Below are 16,009 nucleotides of genomic sequence, written 5' to 3' on the forward strand. Positions count from 1 at the left end.
TTGGTGTTTGAATGTCAATTGTAAAATTTTGTTGAAAGTGTCTAAGGTAATGAAAAATTTAATTACAAAATAAATTTTTTCTTATTTTTAACCTCCAACCATTTCAACCTCCACCCAAATTAGTGCGGTTGACAATCAATTTCTTTCTTAGAAGAAATTTTTCTACTGACTTCAAGAAAACTGGGTTGTATTGTTATACAATGCAAATTGACTCTCGACTCCTGCACTTTAAAGTCACTATGACAACCGTTTGCACTCGAAAGGCCAGCAGCACTGGCCACACCAAGGTTGCAGACAGTTCGCGTTAGTTTTGCCGTAGTTTGTCCTCACAACTCGTATGGCCAGTACAGACGGCTGTGCTACTTTCATTGACAGTTCGGCGACCATATTTGATGTTTACCTTCCAAGATCAGAATTATTTTTCAATTTCCGATCGTTATTTGCATAGTAATCTAAAATGTTTAAAAAAGAAATGAAAAATAATTTTAAATTTATTTTTAATGAATTTCTAATACAAATATAAACATACATTTGGGAAATTTAACTCTTACACATATATTGTTAACGAAGAAATGTTGTTGTACATAAAATGTTATAAAGTAGGCCTTTACAGTTATTTTATACTCAGGCATAAACTATTTTACATTTTTCTCAGTCTCTACATTTTTTTATGGTATACATTTTTTTAAATACATACCTATGTGTATTAAGAATAGTTAGCACACATATTCTAGTAAAATTTTCTTATGTTTCTATCACTTTAGTATATAGGCCTACTAGCAACATTTGTCTTATTTGCACAGTTAATGTTTAGAGAAGAATTATAGGCTAATTTAAAATATACTGCTTTGTCTAAAATTACTTTAAAATAAAGCTGCTTGATAGTCTTTAGCAATCACCATTCATTATAAAACAAAGACAATATTAGAAAATAACTGCTATGTTTAGTGGCCAGTGGTGCTGGCCTTACGAGCTATGAATGTATTATATCTTGGTCAGTACAGCTGGACATATGAGCTGAAATAACATTACGGCAAAAATAAATCTGCTGTAATGGTGGTGACAGTAGAGCTGGCCATAGGAGCTCCAAGGACAAATTATAAATACTGTCTTAAAGTGCATAGGAGTAACATTGTCAGCAAAGTAATAACCTTTTTACTGGATATGGTCATAATTTCTTATTTCCTGTGTGATATGTTCAAACCAGATTAATAACATTTTTGCAATTTTTGTATACTGTATTTGTAGGTATAAATTAAGAATGTTTGAAAATTAAAGTAAACAAAACGGAACACACCTGCAGCAAACGTCCTGTATGTAACCGGCTGGCTGATGGCCTCATCATCACCGCGCAGCTCGCTGTAGTGGTTGCTGAATGTCAGGAAGAAAGTATAATCTGTCAGCTCTTGGAGACCATCCACTTTCACCAGCTGATCAAAACTTTCCTAATTACAAAAAAACAACAACAATCAATGAAGAGCTAGGATGCCCCCTGCTTTTTCATATTTGGTGACAAACTGTTACACTAACGAAAGAATAATGTATTGACCTTTAACCTATTTACGACAAATCACAGTACCGTCCAACGATGGAGAAAGCGGTACCACCACCCATCAACAGACCCACCATGATGACTACATACATTATTAAATATTTTGTAAAATGTTATTATTCGATCTACGTAAAATTGAAAATAATTAGCACAGATTATAGAAAATAAATTTTGTTAAAATAATTAAATTCCCTGTAAAATGCAATGGAGAAAATGGGAAAAAAATATATTTATAAAAATATTTTTTTACACTAAAAATATTTCTTCCTTTCCATAATTTACAAAACATTAATTACATTTTTTATTCTTGATATTAAAAAACTTGAATATGTTTCATACGCTCACAAATTATTTCGCTCACAATATTCAATCCTGTTTCTTCAGCTAAAAAAACAAAAGCTCAGTCAACCAAATTGCAATAAAACTGAACAATCAACGAGATTTTTACTAAATGCTTACTTTGTTCACATTTGTGCAAGGAAGTTTGTGCAGGAATTTCTATTCAGCGGATATGGCTTAGTAAATATTCAGATATTGAAAAAACAGAAAACTACTTACGCAGTACATGAACCTAAACATATAATTTAGTTCTTACCACTTTGCTGCAGTAGGTAAGGTCTTCGAGACACGAAGGTGATGTGCTGGCTAAACCATAATACACTGTGAACTGGACAGTGGCAACTGACACATTGCCACAATCTCTGTCTCGCTCTGGCTCAGGAAGTTGTAGGGTGATGGAGTGATCTGTGCGGTTCACCATCTGGACAGGTTCAGGGGTCAGCTTTGGCGTCAGGCAGTGAGCATCTACAGAAACAATCACGTACATTTTATAGTGAGCAGGTACAATTCTACAATCTGTATCTCACTATGGTTCAGGAAGTTGTAGGGTAATGGAGTGGTCTGTGCGGTTCACCATCTGGACAGGTTCAGGGGTCAGCTTTGGCGTCAGGCAGTGAGCATCTACAGACACAATCATGTACATTTTATAGTGAGCAGGTACAATTCTAAAATCTGTATCTCACTATGGTTCAGGAAGTTGTAGGGTAATGGAGTGGTCTGTGCGGTTCACCATCTGGACAGGTTCAGGTGTCAGCTTTGGCGTCAGGCAGTGAGCATCTACAGACACAATTACGTACATTTTATAGTGAGCAGGTACAATTCTACAATCTGTATCTCACTCTGGCTCAGGAAGTTGTAGGGTAATGGAGTGGTCTGTGCGGTTCACCATCTGGACAGGTTCAGGTGTCAGCTTTGGTTTCAGGCAGTGAGCATCTACACAAATATTTTATAGTGAGCAGGTACAATTCTACAATCTGTATCTCACTCCGGCTCAGGAAGTTGTAGGGTAATGGAGTGGTCTGTGCGGTTCACCATCTGGACAGGTTCAGGTGTCAGCTTTGGTTTCAGGCAGTGAGCATCTACAGACACAATTACGTACATTTTATAGTGAGCAGGTACAATTCTACAATCTGTATCTCACTCCGGCTCAGGAAGTTGTAGGGTAATGGAGTGGTCTGTGCGGTTCACCATCTGGACAGGTTCAGGTGTCAGCTTTGGTTTCAGGCAGTGAGCATCTACACAAATATTTTATAGTGAGCAGGTACAATTCTACAATCTGTATCTCACTCTGGTTCAGGAAGTTGTAGGGTAATGGAGTGGTCTGTACGGTTCACCATCTGGACAGGTTCAGGTGTCAGCTTTGGTTTCAGGCAATGAGCATCTACACAAATATTTTATAGTGAGCAGGTACAATTCTTCAATCTGTATATCACTCTGGTTCAGGAAGTTGTAGGGTGATGGAGTGGTCTGTGCGGTTCACCATCTGGACAGGTTCAGGTGTCAGCTTTGGCGTCAGGCAGTGAGCATCTACAGACACAATCACGTACATTTTTGTAGTGAGCAGGTACAATTCTACAATCTGTATCTCACTCCGGCTCAGGAAGTTGTAGGGTGAAGGAGTGGTCTGTGCGGTTCACCAACTGAGCAGGTTCATGTGTTAGCATCAGCGTTAGAAATTTTGTTTAATTTATTTTCTTAGCACATTGTATTAAAATTGGTTAAAAATTTTATTTATAATAAAAAAAGATTTTACATAGAAAATACTAAATACATACATTTGTTTGTTCTTATTTATTAGGAAAATACAATTCAATACAACTGAACTTCTGTTGTAATCACTTCTGGTAAGATGAGGAAAACACAATTGCACTTAGTAATGAAGGTTCCTTCGTGCTGCTTCCGGAGTAACAGGATACTCGGGATAGGTAAAGATGATGGTAGGGGCTGCGTTTTGTCGATAAGAGGAGAAATAATAACTGAACACTATCTGTGTCCTGTGGTTATCGATGGGAAGACTAGCTCTGTTTTAAACTCTTTCAGTGACAGTGGGCAAGAAAAAAATGGGAGTTGAGAGAAGAATATATTTACGACTCACCAGGGTAGGGCTGGAGATGGGAGCCGAGAGCAGCGATGTTGCGCACCCTTGTATCTTTGATGGCTGTGAGTTCACTGCTGACTAGACTGGGAGCTGAATATATTTACGACTCACCAGGGTAGGGCTGGAGGTGGGAGCCGAGAGCAGCGATGTTGCGCACCCTTGTATCTTTGATGGCTGTGAGTTCACTGCTGACTAGACTGGGAGCTGAATATATTTACGTCTCACCAGGGTAGGGCTGGAGATGGGAGCCGAGAGCAGCGATGTTGCGCACCCTTGTGTCATTGATGGCTGTGAGTTCACTGCTGACTAGACTGGAAGCTGAATATATTTATGACTCACCAGGGTAGGGCTGGAGATGGGAGCCGAGAGCAGCGATGTTGCGAACTCTTGTGTCTTTGATGGCTGTGAGTTCACTGCTGACTAGACTGGGAGCTGAATATATTTACGACTCACCAGGGTAGGGCTGGAGATGGGAGCCGAGAGCAGCGATGTTGCGCACCCTTGTGTCTTTGATGGCTGTGAGTTCACTGCTGACTAGACTGGAAGCTGAATATATTTACGACTCACCAGGGTAGGGCTGGAGATGGGAACCGAGAGCAGCGATGTTGCGCACCCTTGTATCTTTGATGGCTGTGAGTTCACTGCTGACTAGACTGGGAGCTGAATATATTTACGACTCACCAGGGTAGGGCTGGAGGTGGGAGCCGAGAGCAGCGATGTTGCGCACCCTTGTATCTTTGATGGCTGTGAGTTCACTGCTGACTAGACTGGGAGCTGAATATATTTACGACTCACCAGGGTAGGGCTGGAGATGGGAGCCGAGAGCAGCGATGTTGCGCACCCTTGTGTCTTTGATGGCTGTGAGTTCACTGCTGACTAGACTGGAAGCTGAATATATTTACGACTCACCAGGGTAGGGCTGGAGGTGGGAGCCGAGAGCAGCGATGTTGCGCACCCTTGTATCTTTGATGGCTGTGAGTTCACTGCTGACTAGACTGGGAGCTGAATATATTTACGACTCACCAGGGTAGGGCTGGAGATGGGAGCCGAGAGCAGCGATGTTGCGCACCCTTGTGTCTTTGATGGCTGTGAGTTCACTGCTGACTAGACTGGAAGCTGAATATATTTATGACTCACCAGGGTAGGGCTGGAGATGGGAGCCGAGAGCAGCGATGTTGCGAACTCTTGTGTCTTTGATGGCTGTGAGTTCACTGCTGACTAGACTGGGAGCTGAATATATTTACGACTCACCAGGGCAGGGCTGGAGATGGGAGCCGAGAGCAGCGGTGTTGCACACTCCTGTGGCATTGATGGCTGTGAGTTTACTGCTGACTAGACAGGGAGCTGAATATATCTACGACTCACCAGGGTAGGGCTGGAGATGGGAGCCGAGAGCAGCGGTGTTGCACACTCCTGTGGCATTGATGGCTGTGAGTTCACTGCTGACTAGACAGGGAGCTGAATATATTTACGACTCACCAGGGTAGGGCTGGAGATGGGAGCCGAGAGCAGCGATGTTGCGCACCCTTGTGTCTTTGATGGCTGTGAGTTCACTGCTGACTAGACTGGAAGCTGAATATATTTACGACTCACCAGGGTAGGGCTGGAGATGGGAGCCGAGAGCAGCGATGTTGCGAACTCTTGTGTCTTTGATGGCTGTGAGTTCACTGCTGACTAGACAGGGAGCTGAATATATCTACGACTCACCAGGGTAGGGCTGGAGATGAGAGCCGAGAGCAGCAATGTTGCGCACTCCTGTGGCATTGATAGCTGTGAGTTCACTGCTGACTAGACTGGGAGCTGAATATATTTACGACTCACCAGGGCAGGGCTGGAGATGGGAGCCGAGAGCAGCGGTGTTGCACACTCCTGTGGCATTGATGGCTGTGAGTTTACTGCTGACTAGACAGGGAGCTGAATATATCTACGACTCACCAGGGTAGGGCTGGAGATGGGAGCCGAGAGCAGCGGTGTTGCACACTCCTGTGGCATTGATGGCTGTGAGTTCACTGCTGACTAGACAGGGAGCTGAATATATTTACGACTCACCAGGGTAGGGCTGGAGATGGGAGCCGAGAGCAGCGATGTTGCGCACCCTTGTGTCTTTGATGGCTGTGAGTTCACTGCTGACTAGACTGGAAGCTGAATATATTTACGACTCACCAGGGTAGGGCTGGAGATGGGAGCCGAGAGCAGCGATGTTGCGAACTCTTGTGTCTTTGATGGCTGTGAGTTCACTGCTGACTAGACAGGGAGCTGAATATATCTACGACTCACCAGGGTAGGGCTGGAGATGGGAGCCGAGAGCAGCGATGTTGCGCACCCTTGTGTCTTTGATGGCTGTGAGTTCACTGCTGACTAGACTGGAAGCTGAATATATTTACGACTCACCAGGGTAGGGCTGGAGATGGGAGCCGAGAGCAGCGATGTTGCGCACTCCTGTGGCATTGATAGCTGTTAGTTCACTGCTGACTAGACTGGGATCTTTGTTCAGAGAGTAGATCCGGCCTTCGGTGGCGTTTGACCAGTACACTAGGCGATGGTCCACAGTCATGGAGGTGGGCGGCAAACCTAACATACACATCTCTTTTCACAAATTTGAATGTATTACGTTTAGTTTTTTTAAAGGATATATTAACCATTTAGTTGTGAAAGGTACATAAAATAATAAATATTTAAAGAAAATTTTAACTAACTAATTTTATTTATGGTAGTATGTCATTCATCACTACGCTCTTCTTTCTTATCAAATATGCAATTACATTTTGACAATTTAAACTTATTCTGGAATTATCCCTAGATCAAACTTGATCAAGTGATGTTATCAAACTTAATCAGCAAAGGATAACAAAATATGGTAAGAATTATTGCAGTGAAACACACATGTTAATTCTCATGCAAATGGCTGGTACCTGGTGATATATTAATGAAGTATTTTGAAAACAATGTTATTTGTTATAGCATGAAGTATGTGCTTTTATGAATGTCAAGACTGTGGTAGTGGTAGGGATTTGGCAACAGCTGTCACGTAAGAACTCTCAAAATTGTTACTTCCTGTTTCTCACATATCAATTCACTCCTTCTCCCCAATTACTGCATGAAAATTTCTAAATACCTTTTAAAAGACAAATTTCATTTTTATCAGAATTAAATTTGTACTAGTAATGAAGGCTAGTAATTGACAGATGAAAACTCTTTGCGTATTAAGATAACAAACCAGGTATTCTGTGCTCCACAGACTAATTTAAAATACCTCTATCTGCTTCTACTAATTAGCATCTTTGTAGTCATTTCATTATTTTGTAAATTATACAACCGAACAGAGTTCAGTCTCAATTATTTCAGAGTTGCATTCAACTGTATACAAATGTTTATTATCATAGTAATAATCTAGTTAAGAACGCATTAGTACCTGCCGCAGGAACGGTGGAAGTGTCAACCAACATAGTGCAGGAACAGCCGTCCATATCAGAGGCTACGATGTGGTGCGTCCAGGCGTCGACGTACAGCAGCTGCGGGCTGGCAGGAACTGACTGGTCGATGGCGATAGCAGCTCCGACGTCAGGAGCTTGCGGACAATTGCAGGCGTTCCGTGTCCACCTGCTCATAGACCATATATTATTTTAAAGAACCAGATAAATAATAATACATGTTGAATTTTAATATTTAATGAGTTATAAAAGTACAATATAAAGGAGAACTTGCGTTATATGGTTTTAACAAAGTCTGATAACATATTGTACTCTTAACAAAGAAATAAAATTACAAGGGTTATCGAGAAAGTAATAATGTTTTGCTCTGTAGCCGCTAGGGGCGGGACTATCACGGCCATTTTGTTGTCAGAGCGTTTCTCTGTTCAGTGGTTATCCAGCCATGCTAGTGAGAGGTTACTTTTGCTTCTTGTTGTTTTAAAATAGCAGTTTAAAATGTGTGACAAATCTGAAAGTCCGGTGAGTTGCGAAATGCGGTGTAATACAGTTTCTGTTGGCTAAACACAATTAACCAATTGAGATATATTGCCAACTCTGTGAAGTTTATGGGAATAATGTGATTACTGGAGGTGTCAGTGGTGCATTAGGTTTAAAAATGGCCAAACTAATTTGCATGATGACGAACGAAGTGGATGGACAAGCATTGTGACTGATGAAATTGTCTCTAAAGTCGATAAGAAGATTAAAGAAGACCACCGATTCACAATAATAGAATTATCACTTAGTTTCCTCAAATTTCAAGGAGTTTGTCACATGACATTGTTACACAGAAGTTAGGTTACCATAAATTTTGTGCACTACCATAAATTTTGGTGTGACTACCTGGTTGAAGACTCACACGGCAGAATTTTGTAATGTTGGAAATTCAAAACTAGTTCACCACAATGATTAGTGCCCGAATTTGTATGGTGACTATGTTGAAAAATAGTATTTTAAAGCCACTTTTAAATGTATATAATACCATTTATTTTTTATACTTTTTTATACCAAAATGTAATCTACTTACTGGATTGCCTTCGTATTTAGGGCATAAACAAAAGGAATATAAAATCAAGCTTTGGAACAACTATTGCTTTAGATGAGTGAATGCATTCATTACCTTGAAATGGTGAGGCTCGTTGGGAAGAAAGGACGAATACCAGAGCCATCAGTTTGGCTCTTCATTAAACTGCCGATGCCATGAAGTCTTTCTTCCACCCAGTACAACATACTGTAACATTTACATTCGTGAAGAATACGTCTCCTCAGTTCTTCCCTAAAAGTACGTAATTAATCTACTTCAAAACAGATAAACCTTTCCTTTCCTAATTTAAGTTTTAAAACGTTCACTTAAGTGCTGCCCAGAAAATTATCCAGGTTTCAAATTACTGTTCAAAACAGTGGATTTAGTGGCATGATTTTTGCATAGACACGGATTCACAACTTAATGTTCACCTAAAGGGATTTCAGGAGGGCCATTTGTCTATAGAACCACTAGTTGTTAAATTACTGGCCATTCCACAAATCAAGACAAAATTTTAATTCAAACTACCAATAGTTATAACTAAAAACAAAATTTGTTGAGTTTAGCTCCAGTTCACCATCTTCTTAGTGCAGCGGCTAGAATCTGACGCTGTCACAGACCTGACTCCTGCCATCTGGAGTCATTTTCTTCTGAAGAAATCTAAAAATACACTATGACAAAGGAGCTCAAAATGAACAATTTACATTGTTTTGATAATTGTGCACCTGATGAGACAATAAGAATACCCACCGACCTAGATTACACTATATTTTAAAATTTGGGTGTCTCTGATGTCCAAATGATGTCAATTGTTCATTTTGAGCTTATTCATCATCAACTATATTGGGATCTCCAGACAAACATGGTTCCAGATTCCAGAAGTCAAGCATCAGATTCCAGACGCTTCACTTAGAGTAAGCTGAACTGGAGCTAAACTCAACATTCAGATTATATCAACACAACTATGTCATGTGTAGAAAAAAGAAATTGTTTGTAAATCTAATTCATATTTTGAACCGCTCTAATTGGTGCTAATTTTTAACCTAATAGTTGAGCCACCTTAGTAAATAATTAGTATCCCACAATTGGGGCTTACAGTACATCAAACAACATTAATCCTTCGTGGACAGATGCAGGGAATACCCGCAAACGGTATTCCAATACTTCATTGCCAATAATTTGCATTGCCAATACTTCAGTGCCAGCTGTTTTACCAGCTGTTTATTGGCTTTCAGATGTACCTTATGAAAAACGTTATTTTTTGTTGAGTTTGTATTTCTAGTAATTTTAAAACTCAAAAGAGGAATGTTAAAACCTTTTCTAAAACAACGGATAATGACTATGATGTATTCTTCATTCTAGTATATTCATAATATTTTTTTACATTGTGTGCAACTCAAATTTTTCATTAGAAGCAAAAGTGTTCACTAAACATTCTGTTTTTATTCCAATCCTGAGTACTTTACGTTTACAAAACATGCTAATAATAAGAAAGGTTGATCAGCTTAATTTTGTTATAAAAAGAATGATTTGATGCAAACTTACCATCACTTATTATCAAATTTTTATTTTTGACGTGACAACGTCTTAAATTAGGTTGCGGCTCGGAGTCACTCATGAAAAAGTGTAACGCCCGGTAACGTTACGATGCCCGTCCAGTGGGTCCGCCGCACGGGATCCGCACGGGATAAAGCAGATAACTGTGGGTCCGCCGCACGGGATAAAGCAGATAACTATGTTTATTCGTGAAAATGTGGAGTGCTTAGATTCGTCATTTACAACAACTACAACAATAAAGGTAAATAATTGTACACTGATATTTCATTATCGTAAACTATGATTGATTGATTAATTGTTAGATTGACACAAAAGTTGAGAAACTGAGTTTATAGGTTATGTCATACTATTGACAAATGTTGATAGTGTTAAGTAAATTATTAGTTTAAATCACTCTGCAATCAATCGTAATTCAGTCGATTGAGAAGAAACAGCGCGTATTGCTAGTCAAACATTTAAAATAACAAATTATAACCTCTAACCTGTCATAACAGTGCGACCAAACAAACAAACTAAACCGACCAATCACCACGCGCGGAGTTAGAATTTAACTGTGTTTAGCAAGAATTTCAAATTCCAATTTTAGTAAATGTTTTATTCAACTTTACCATTTACAATAACAAATTTTAATTAATTTCAAATTATGTACAATGTTTTAGTAAACAAAATATATTTCTATAGTTAAAATTTGTGCAATTCTTATTTTCATTCAATTCCTTGTTCCTATTGTGCAATTTAATAATATTCATATCAATAAATATTCTACCGAGAAAAAGACGTTGTCACGTAAAATCTTCGCCCGTAAAACCGACTTTACAGGCAACCATAATTTTTACCAATTAAAATACACTGACTTTTAAATGTTATTTTACCTTTCAATTCATATAGGCTGACAATAATAAGAAACACAATTTAAATTAATGCTATATGTTGAGATATATTGTTGATTAATTTCAACTGTCCTCTATCAGACTTTAAGAATAAAATGTCTTTTAAAAAAACAGTGATAAATGTTCCTTGTACTGGGATGAACATATACAGTGAAGCAATGACCTGTTGAGAGGGTAGACCTGCAGCTTGACGATGGGCACAGGGCGGACCAGCACAGTACGCTCGGTGTGCCGCTCAGTGTTGAGGTCCAGTGAGTGCAGGACAGAGCCGTGGCCGGTGTGACTGCGCTCGGCCCAGTAGAGAAACCGCCCGACCCAGTCCACAGCGAGGCACAGGGCTGAGTTGTTCAAACTCAGCAGCTGTTCAAATTCAAATTCTTTACTGTCACAATTTTTATAATATACGTGTTTTTTTTTGAACCACCACAGCTGGGAGATCAGGTGAAACATCAAGGTGTAAAATAGAACTTAATGAGTTATGAAACATCGTAAAAGTCAGTTGTATGAATGAAATATGTGTAATGTTATTAAATTATAAAACAGTTATAAAAATAAAATATACAAATTTATGTATTTATATTCATAATAATATTAAATTGTTGTATCACATAGATGTTTTTAATAGAGTAATATTCTTTTTCTTTTAACAAATCTGAAACTTTTATTTTAAATTCATTGTTTTTTTAATTGATTTAAATCTAGTAGGTAACTTATTAATTACTATCACTGGTAAATAAATACTAATTTTCCAATATTTATTTATTTTTTATTGCAAAGCCTTTCGGAATCAATGGTTCCATCATTTTGAAGTGCCTGATCATTGATTCCAAAAGGCCTTGCAATAAAAAAATAAATAAATATTGGAAAATTGTTATTTATTTACCAGTGATGGTAAATTAAACTTTTTTCCAATGCTCCAAGATTCTTAAGACGACTTATTATTTATTTTCCTTCCAAGATACTGTTATAGACGCTCAAACACACAAAGCCTATCAATTGGAAAGAGTAACATATCTCTATTTCTTGTATTATATTTGTAGTTATAGTGACTTATTTTTCAAAGCTTGAAATTCTGCCGTACAAACAATAAAAACTCAGCACATAAACCGATGGACAGGTTAACAAATTTAAATATTCCTAAACGTGAAGTTCTTCTTTTGGTAAATTTCATAATCCTTAAATATTTCTTTTGGATTTTGAAAATGTCCGCCAACCTACCAGAACTTCCCCAAACTTCAATGCCATATTGCATGACTGAAGCAAACATAGCTAGATAAGTCATACATAAGTTTTGTTTTTTAAGTCAAAAACATTTCTTAAGATTTACATCTGGAAACAAGCAGAGTTAAGCTTTCTTCCAAAAATTTGAAAATATTCTGTACATTTTAGATTTGAGTCAATGTGGATTCCTACAAAATTTGCTGATTTCAAAGCTTCAATGTGTTGACTCTCTAACATGATGTTAAATTCAAGATGGTTCGGGCATTGAACAGTTTGGAAACCAGGTGCATCGCAGAATAGAAAAGTTTATTTTGAACAAATAAAGAGTAAATTTTGAACAAATAAGATTAAATTTTGAACAAATAAAGAGTCAATTTTGAACAAATAAGAGTCAATTTTGAACAAATAAGAGTAAATTTTCAACAAGAGTGTTTTATCACTTATTGTTCTTCGTAATTCAGGATATGATACTAAAGTTCCTATTTATGGTTTAACTCTAGTTTACGACATCAACACATATTTCTCTATAAACATTACATCCACTGAGAATTTTCAAGATGGTTAAATACTACTCACTTTGGTTTTGTCAGAAGTGTAGAAGTTGGACGTGATCAGGTGGTTGTTGTCATCTATCCAGTAGACACGGTCATCGTGGCTCGAGTACGCAATGTCTACGACGGAACCACTGCGTGAGAGTGTGTGGTTCTCTTTCTTGTCGTAATCGGTGATCTGCACCGTGTCGCTGGTGGAGAGCAGCAAGCGAGGTACTGGCGTCTCAACACCCGAGTCTCCTAGTACTGGAGACGTTGACACGCTGCACCCCACATCTGTGCACGCCGCCACCTGCACAGCGGAGTACAATGTTAACTATTTTTATTCTAATTTCTATATGTACTGAATTAAAAAATATCTGCATAACTTCCATTGCCCTCTTATACGCATCTCTGCACAAAATCTCAATGTCTGTTTAAACAAACATTTATAAATTGTTTAAAAATATTAAGTAATTTAATAAAGATCTATAGTCATATAACTCACATCAAAAGCAGTACAGCAAATCATAGTCATATCACTGAGACTATAGTCATATCACACGGTTCTACAGTCATATCACAAAGAACTAAAATCATCACTCAGATCTACAGTCATTACTCAGATCTACAACCATCACTCAGATCTACAGTAATCATTCACATCTACAGCTATCACTCAGATCTACAGTCATATCACACAGATCTACAATCATCACACAGATCTACAGTCATATCACACAGATCTACAGTCATCACTCAGATATACAGTCATATCACACAGATCTACAGTCATCACTCAGATCTACAGTCATATCACACAGATCTCACACAGATCTACAGTCATCACTCAGATCTACAGTTATATCACACAGATCTCACTCAGATCTAAAGTCATATCACACAGATCTACAATCATCACACAGATCTACAGTCATATCACACAGATCTACAGTCATCACTGAGATCTACAGTCATCACTCAGATCTACAGTCATCACTCAGATCTGTAGCTGTATCACACAGTTAAGAGTCTACTGAGAAATTATCTTAGCATTGGAAAAATACATAATTCCTGATCTATTAGTCAAAAATGTAGGATACTTTTTATCTTGGTTATCTCATAAAACTTTACCTTGAAGTATATAGTTGAGTTTGGTGGTAACTCTGGGACAACATACTCCATGGTGGAGGCTGGCAATTCTGTGACTTGGAGGTCAGAGCTGTCTAACCAAAACGACACTTGATACTTCACGATCACACCATTAGGAGAAACTGGTGCATCCCAACGGAACACTGCTATTATTTCCTGTACATACATAATATTTTAAAACAACCCATTAAATAACAACAGTTAAAAGCAATTTTTAATTCTTTTTTTTGCAGTCATGAAATATTTACAAAAAGTTGACAAATCTAAAATAATCAGAGAACAAAATAAAAATGTTATCATATTTGATGCCTCCATGATTTTTTTTACAATAAAAAAAGGGAAACACCAAACAGTGCCTTCATGTCACATCTGGATATACTTTAATGGTGGGAAGGAACTTTTTTCTTCTAGATGACATACCCTCTTCAGTGGTGTAAGTAGGGCTTAGTTTTTGAGATGGTGGATTTGACTGAAATACAGGGTGCGGCAAAATGATCTGTCGGTTTTTGCCACCGTGCTGTAGAGCGAGTAAGTAGTGGGGGGTGGTGGGGATAAGCGCGTTCGGGAGCCCACATGTGGACATTTTCAGTAGCCATAGAACAGTGGTCGGCTGAGCATCGTGCGTTCGTTGTCGAGGCGTTTTTTAAAAGTGGCGATTCCTGCGTTGCCGTTCAGCGGCAGTTCCGTAGACGTTTTAATGTTGGTCCCAGAGGAAGAGTCCCAACTCGTAACACGATTATGTTATGGGTGAGTAACTTCAGAGCTACCGGATCAGCCTTAAAACGTAAGTCGACTTGACGTCCAAAGTCAGCCCGGACACCAGAGAATATCGATCGAGTGAGAGAAGCGGTGGAAGCCAGTCCTCGGCGGCCGGCCCGTAAACAAGCTGCTGCTTTACGCATGTCTGTCTGACCGCGCGGTACGACGAATATTGCGTTTTGATCTGCATTTCCACCCATACAAGATGGCTATCGTCCAGCAGTTGAAGCCTACTGACTATGCACATCGGCAAGCGTTTGCAGAGACAATGATTGATTTGACGACTGATGACGAAATTGTCATGATGAGCGACGAGGCACATTTTCATCTGGATGGTTATGTCAATAAACAGAACTTTCGCAAGAGTATACAAAAACAAACCCCGCACACTGGTCAAACTAAAAGAAGCCATAAGCCAAGAAATTGCAAACCTGCCTCCTGCAATGTTAGAGAAGGTGTTCGACAGCTTCAGTGCAAGACTTGAAGAATGCTTGGGCAAAGAAGGACATAATTTAAAGGACGTTATCTTCAGGTCTTTAATGTGTGAAATAAGTTGTACTTATGTTATTTCCATTAATTTACATCAACACCCTTATGTATTAACCAATAAAATACTTTTTATCACTTTTAATTTTTGTGTTTTTTAAATTTTAAATACTTCAGATCTTTTTGCCGCACCCTGTACATACCACGCCGGAGATGTGGAATAAATATAGATAACTACTACATTTTAAACTAGTTGGATTGCTGCTATACCAATATTTTTATAACTGTTATGAGGTGGTTTCCAAGCATCAGTAAAAATCATTTTACAGAAAATAATATACATGTGTTATACATTTTCTCTTTTTAACAATAAATTTGTCATATTGTGCTTAATCTCTTAGTCCTAAAAGAATTAAACTAAATATTTTTTGGACAAAAGTAAAACACTTTATTACTATGATTAATTTTATATTTCTCTTTCTAATAGTTTAAAAACAAAACGACATAGACAAATATAACTTCACTCTATTTGCTTTCCCTAATTTCATAATTTATTGAAATACATACTCGTACATGTGACTTAAGGGGCGTTCCACACATGGCGACTTTACTCGCTGCGACTAGAGTAGCGGCTACTAATCGCTATGTGTGAACAGTAAGTAGCGGCGACTAGCACTCGCCGGCGAGTAAAAATTCACTCGCGAGGGGAAAGTTCGACATGTTTAACTTTTGGGGCGAGTAGTCGCCAGTAGCTGACCTTGAAGTGTCACGTGGTACACTCGCCGCGAGTGGTAGCAAGCCTGTCGCCCTGTGTGAATAGTGTTATCGCCGACTAGAAGCCGGTATAGCTTGCGATCTGACGACTCGTGGTTGTGTTTTGCTCCTTTTATAACGTTTTGTCAGTTTATACGGATTCTATACTAAAGATGGC

At 38.6% G+C, this 16,009-nt stretch overlaps 1 protein-coding gene across 2 annotated transcripts in view; it reads right to left on the bottom strand.

Annotated features, from left to right (window-relative positions):
- LOC124360854 (proto-oncogene tyrosine-protein kinase ROS-like) overlaps positions 1-16,009 on the bottom strand; it is a 41,761-nt gene that overhangs the window by 18,759 nt on the left and 6,993 nt on the right. For both annotated transcript variants that reach the window (XM_046814805.1, XM_046814804.1), the window contains exons 4-11: positions 13,816-13,989; positions 12,728-12,994; positions 11,094-11,290; positions 8,580-8,690; positions 7,402-7,589; positions 6,381-6,560; positions 2,148-2,356; positions 1,298-1,445 (exon numbers count right to left, since the gene is read on the bottom strand). In XM_046814805.1, the coding sequence (XP_046670761.1) occupies positions 1,298-1,445; positions 2,148-2,356; positions 6,381-6,560; positions 7,402-7,589; positions 8,580-8,690; positions 11,094-11,290; positions 12,728-12,994; positions 13,816-13,989 (1,474 nt within the window). The remainder of the gene's footprint in view (positions 1-1,297; positions 1,446-2,147; positions 2,357-6,380; positions 6,561-7,401; positions 7,590-8,579; positions 8,691-11,093; positions 11,291-12,727; positions 12,995-13,815; positions 13,990-16,009) is intronic.

Source organism: Homalodisca vitripennis, chromosome 4 (assembly GCF_021130785.1).
Source record: "Homalodisca vitripennis isolate AUS2020 chromosome 4, UT_GWSS_2.1, whole genome shotgun sequence".
NCBI lineage: Eukaryota > Metazoa > Arthropoda > Insecta > Hemiptera > Cicadellidae > Homalodisca > Homalodisca vitripennis.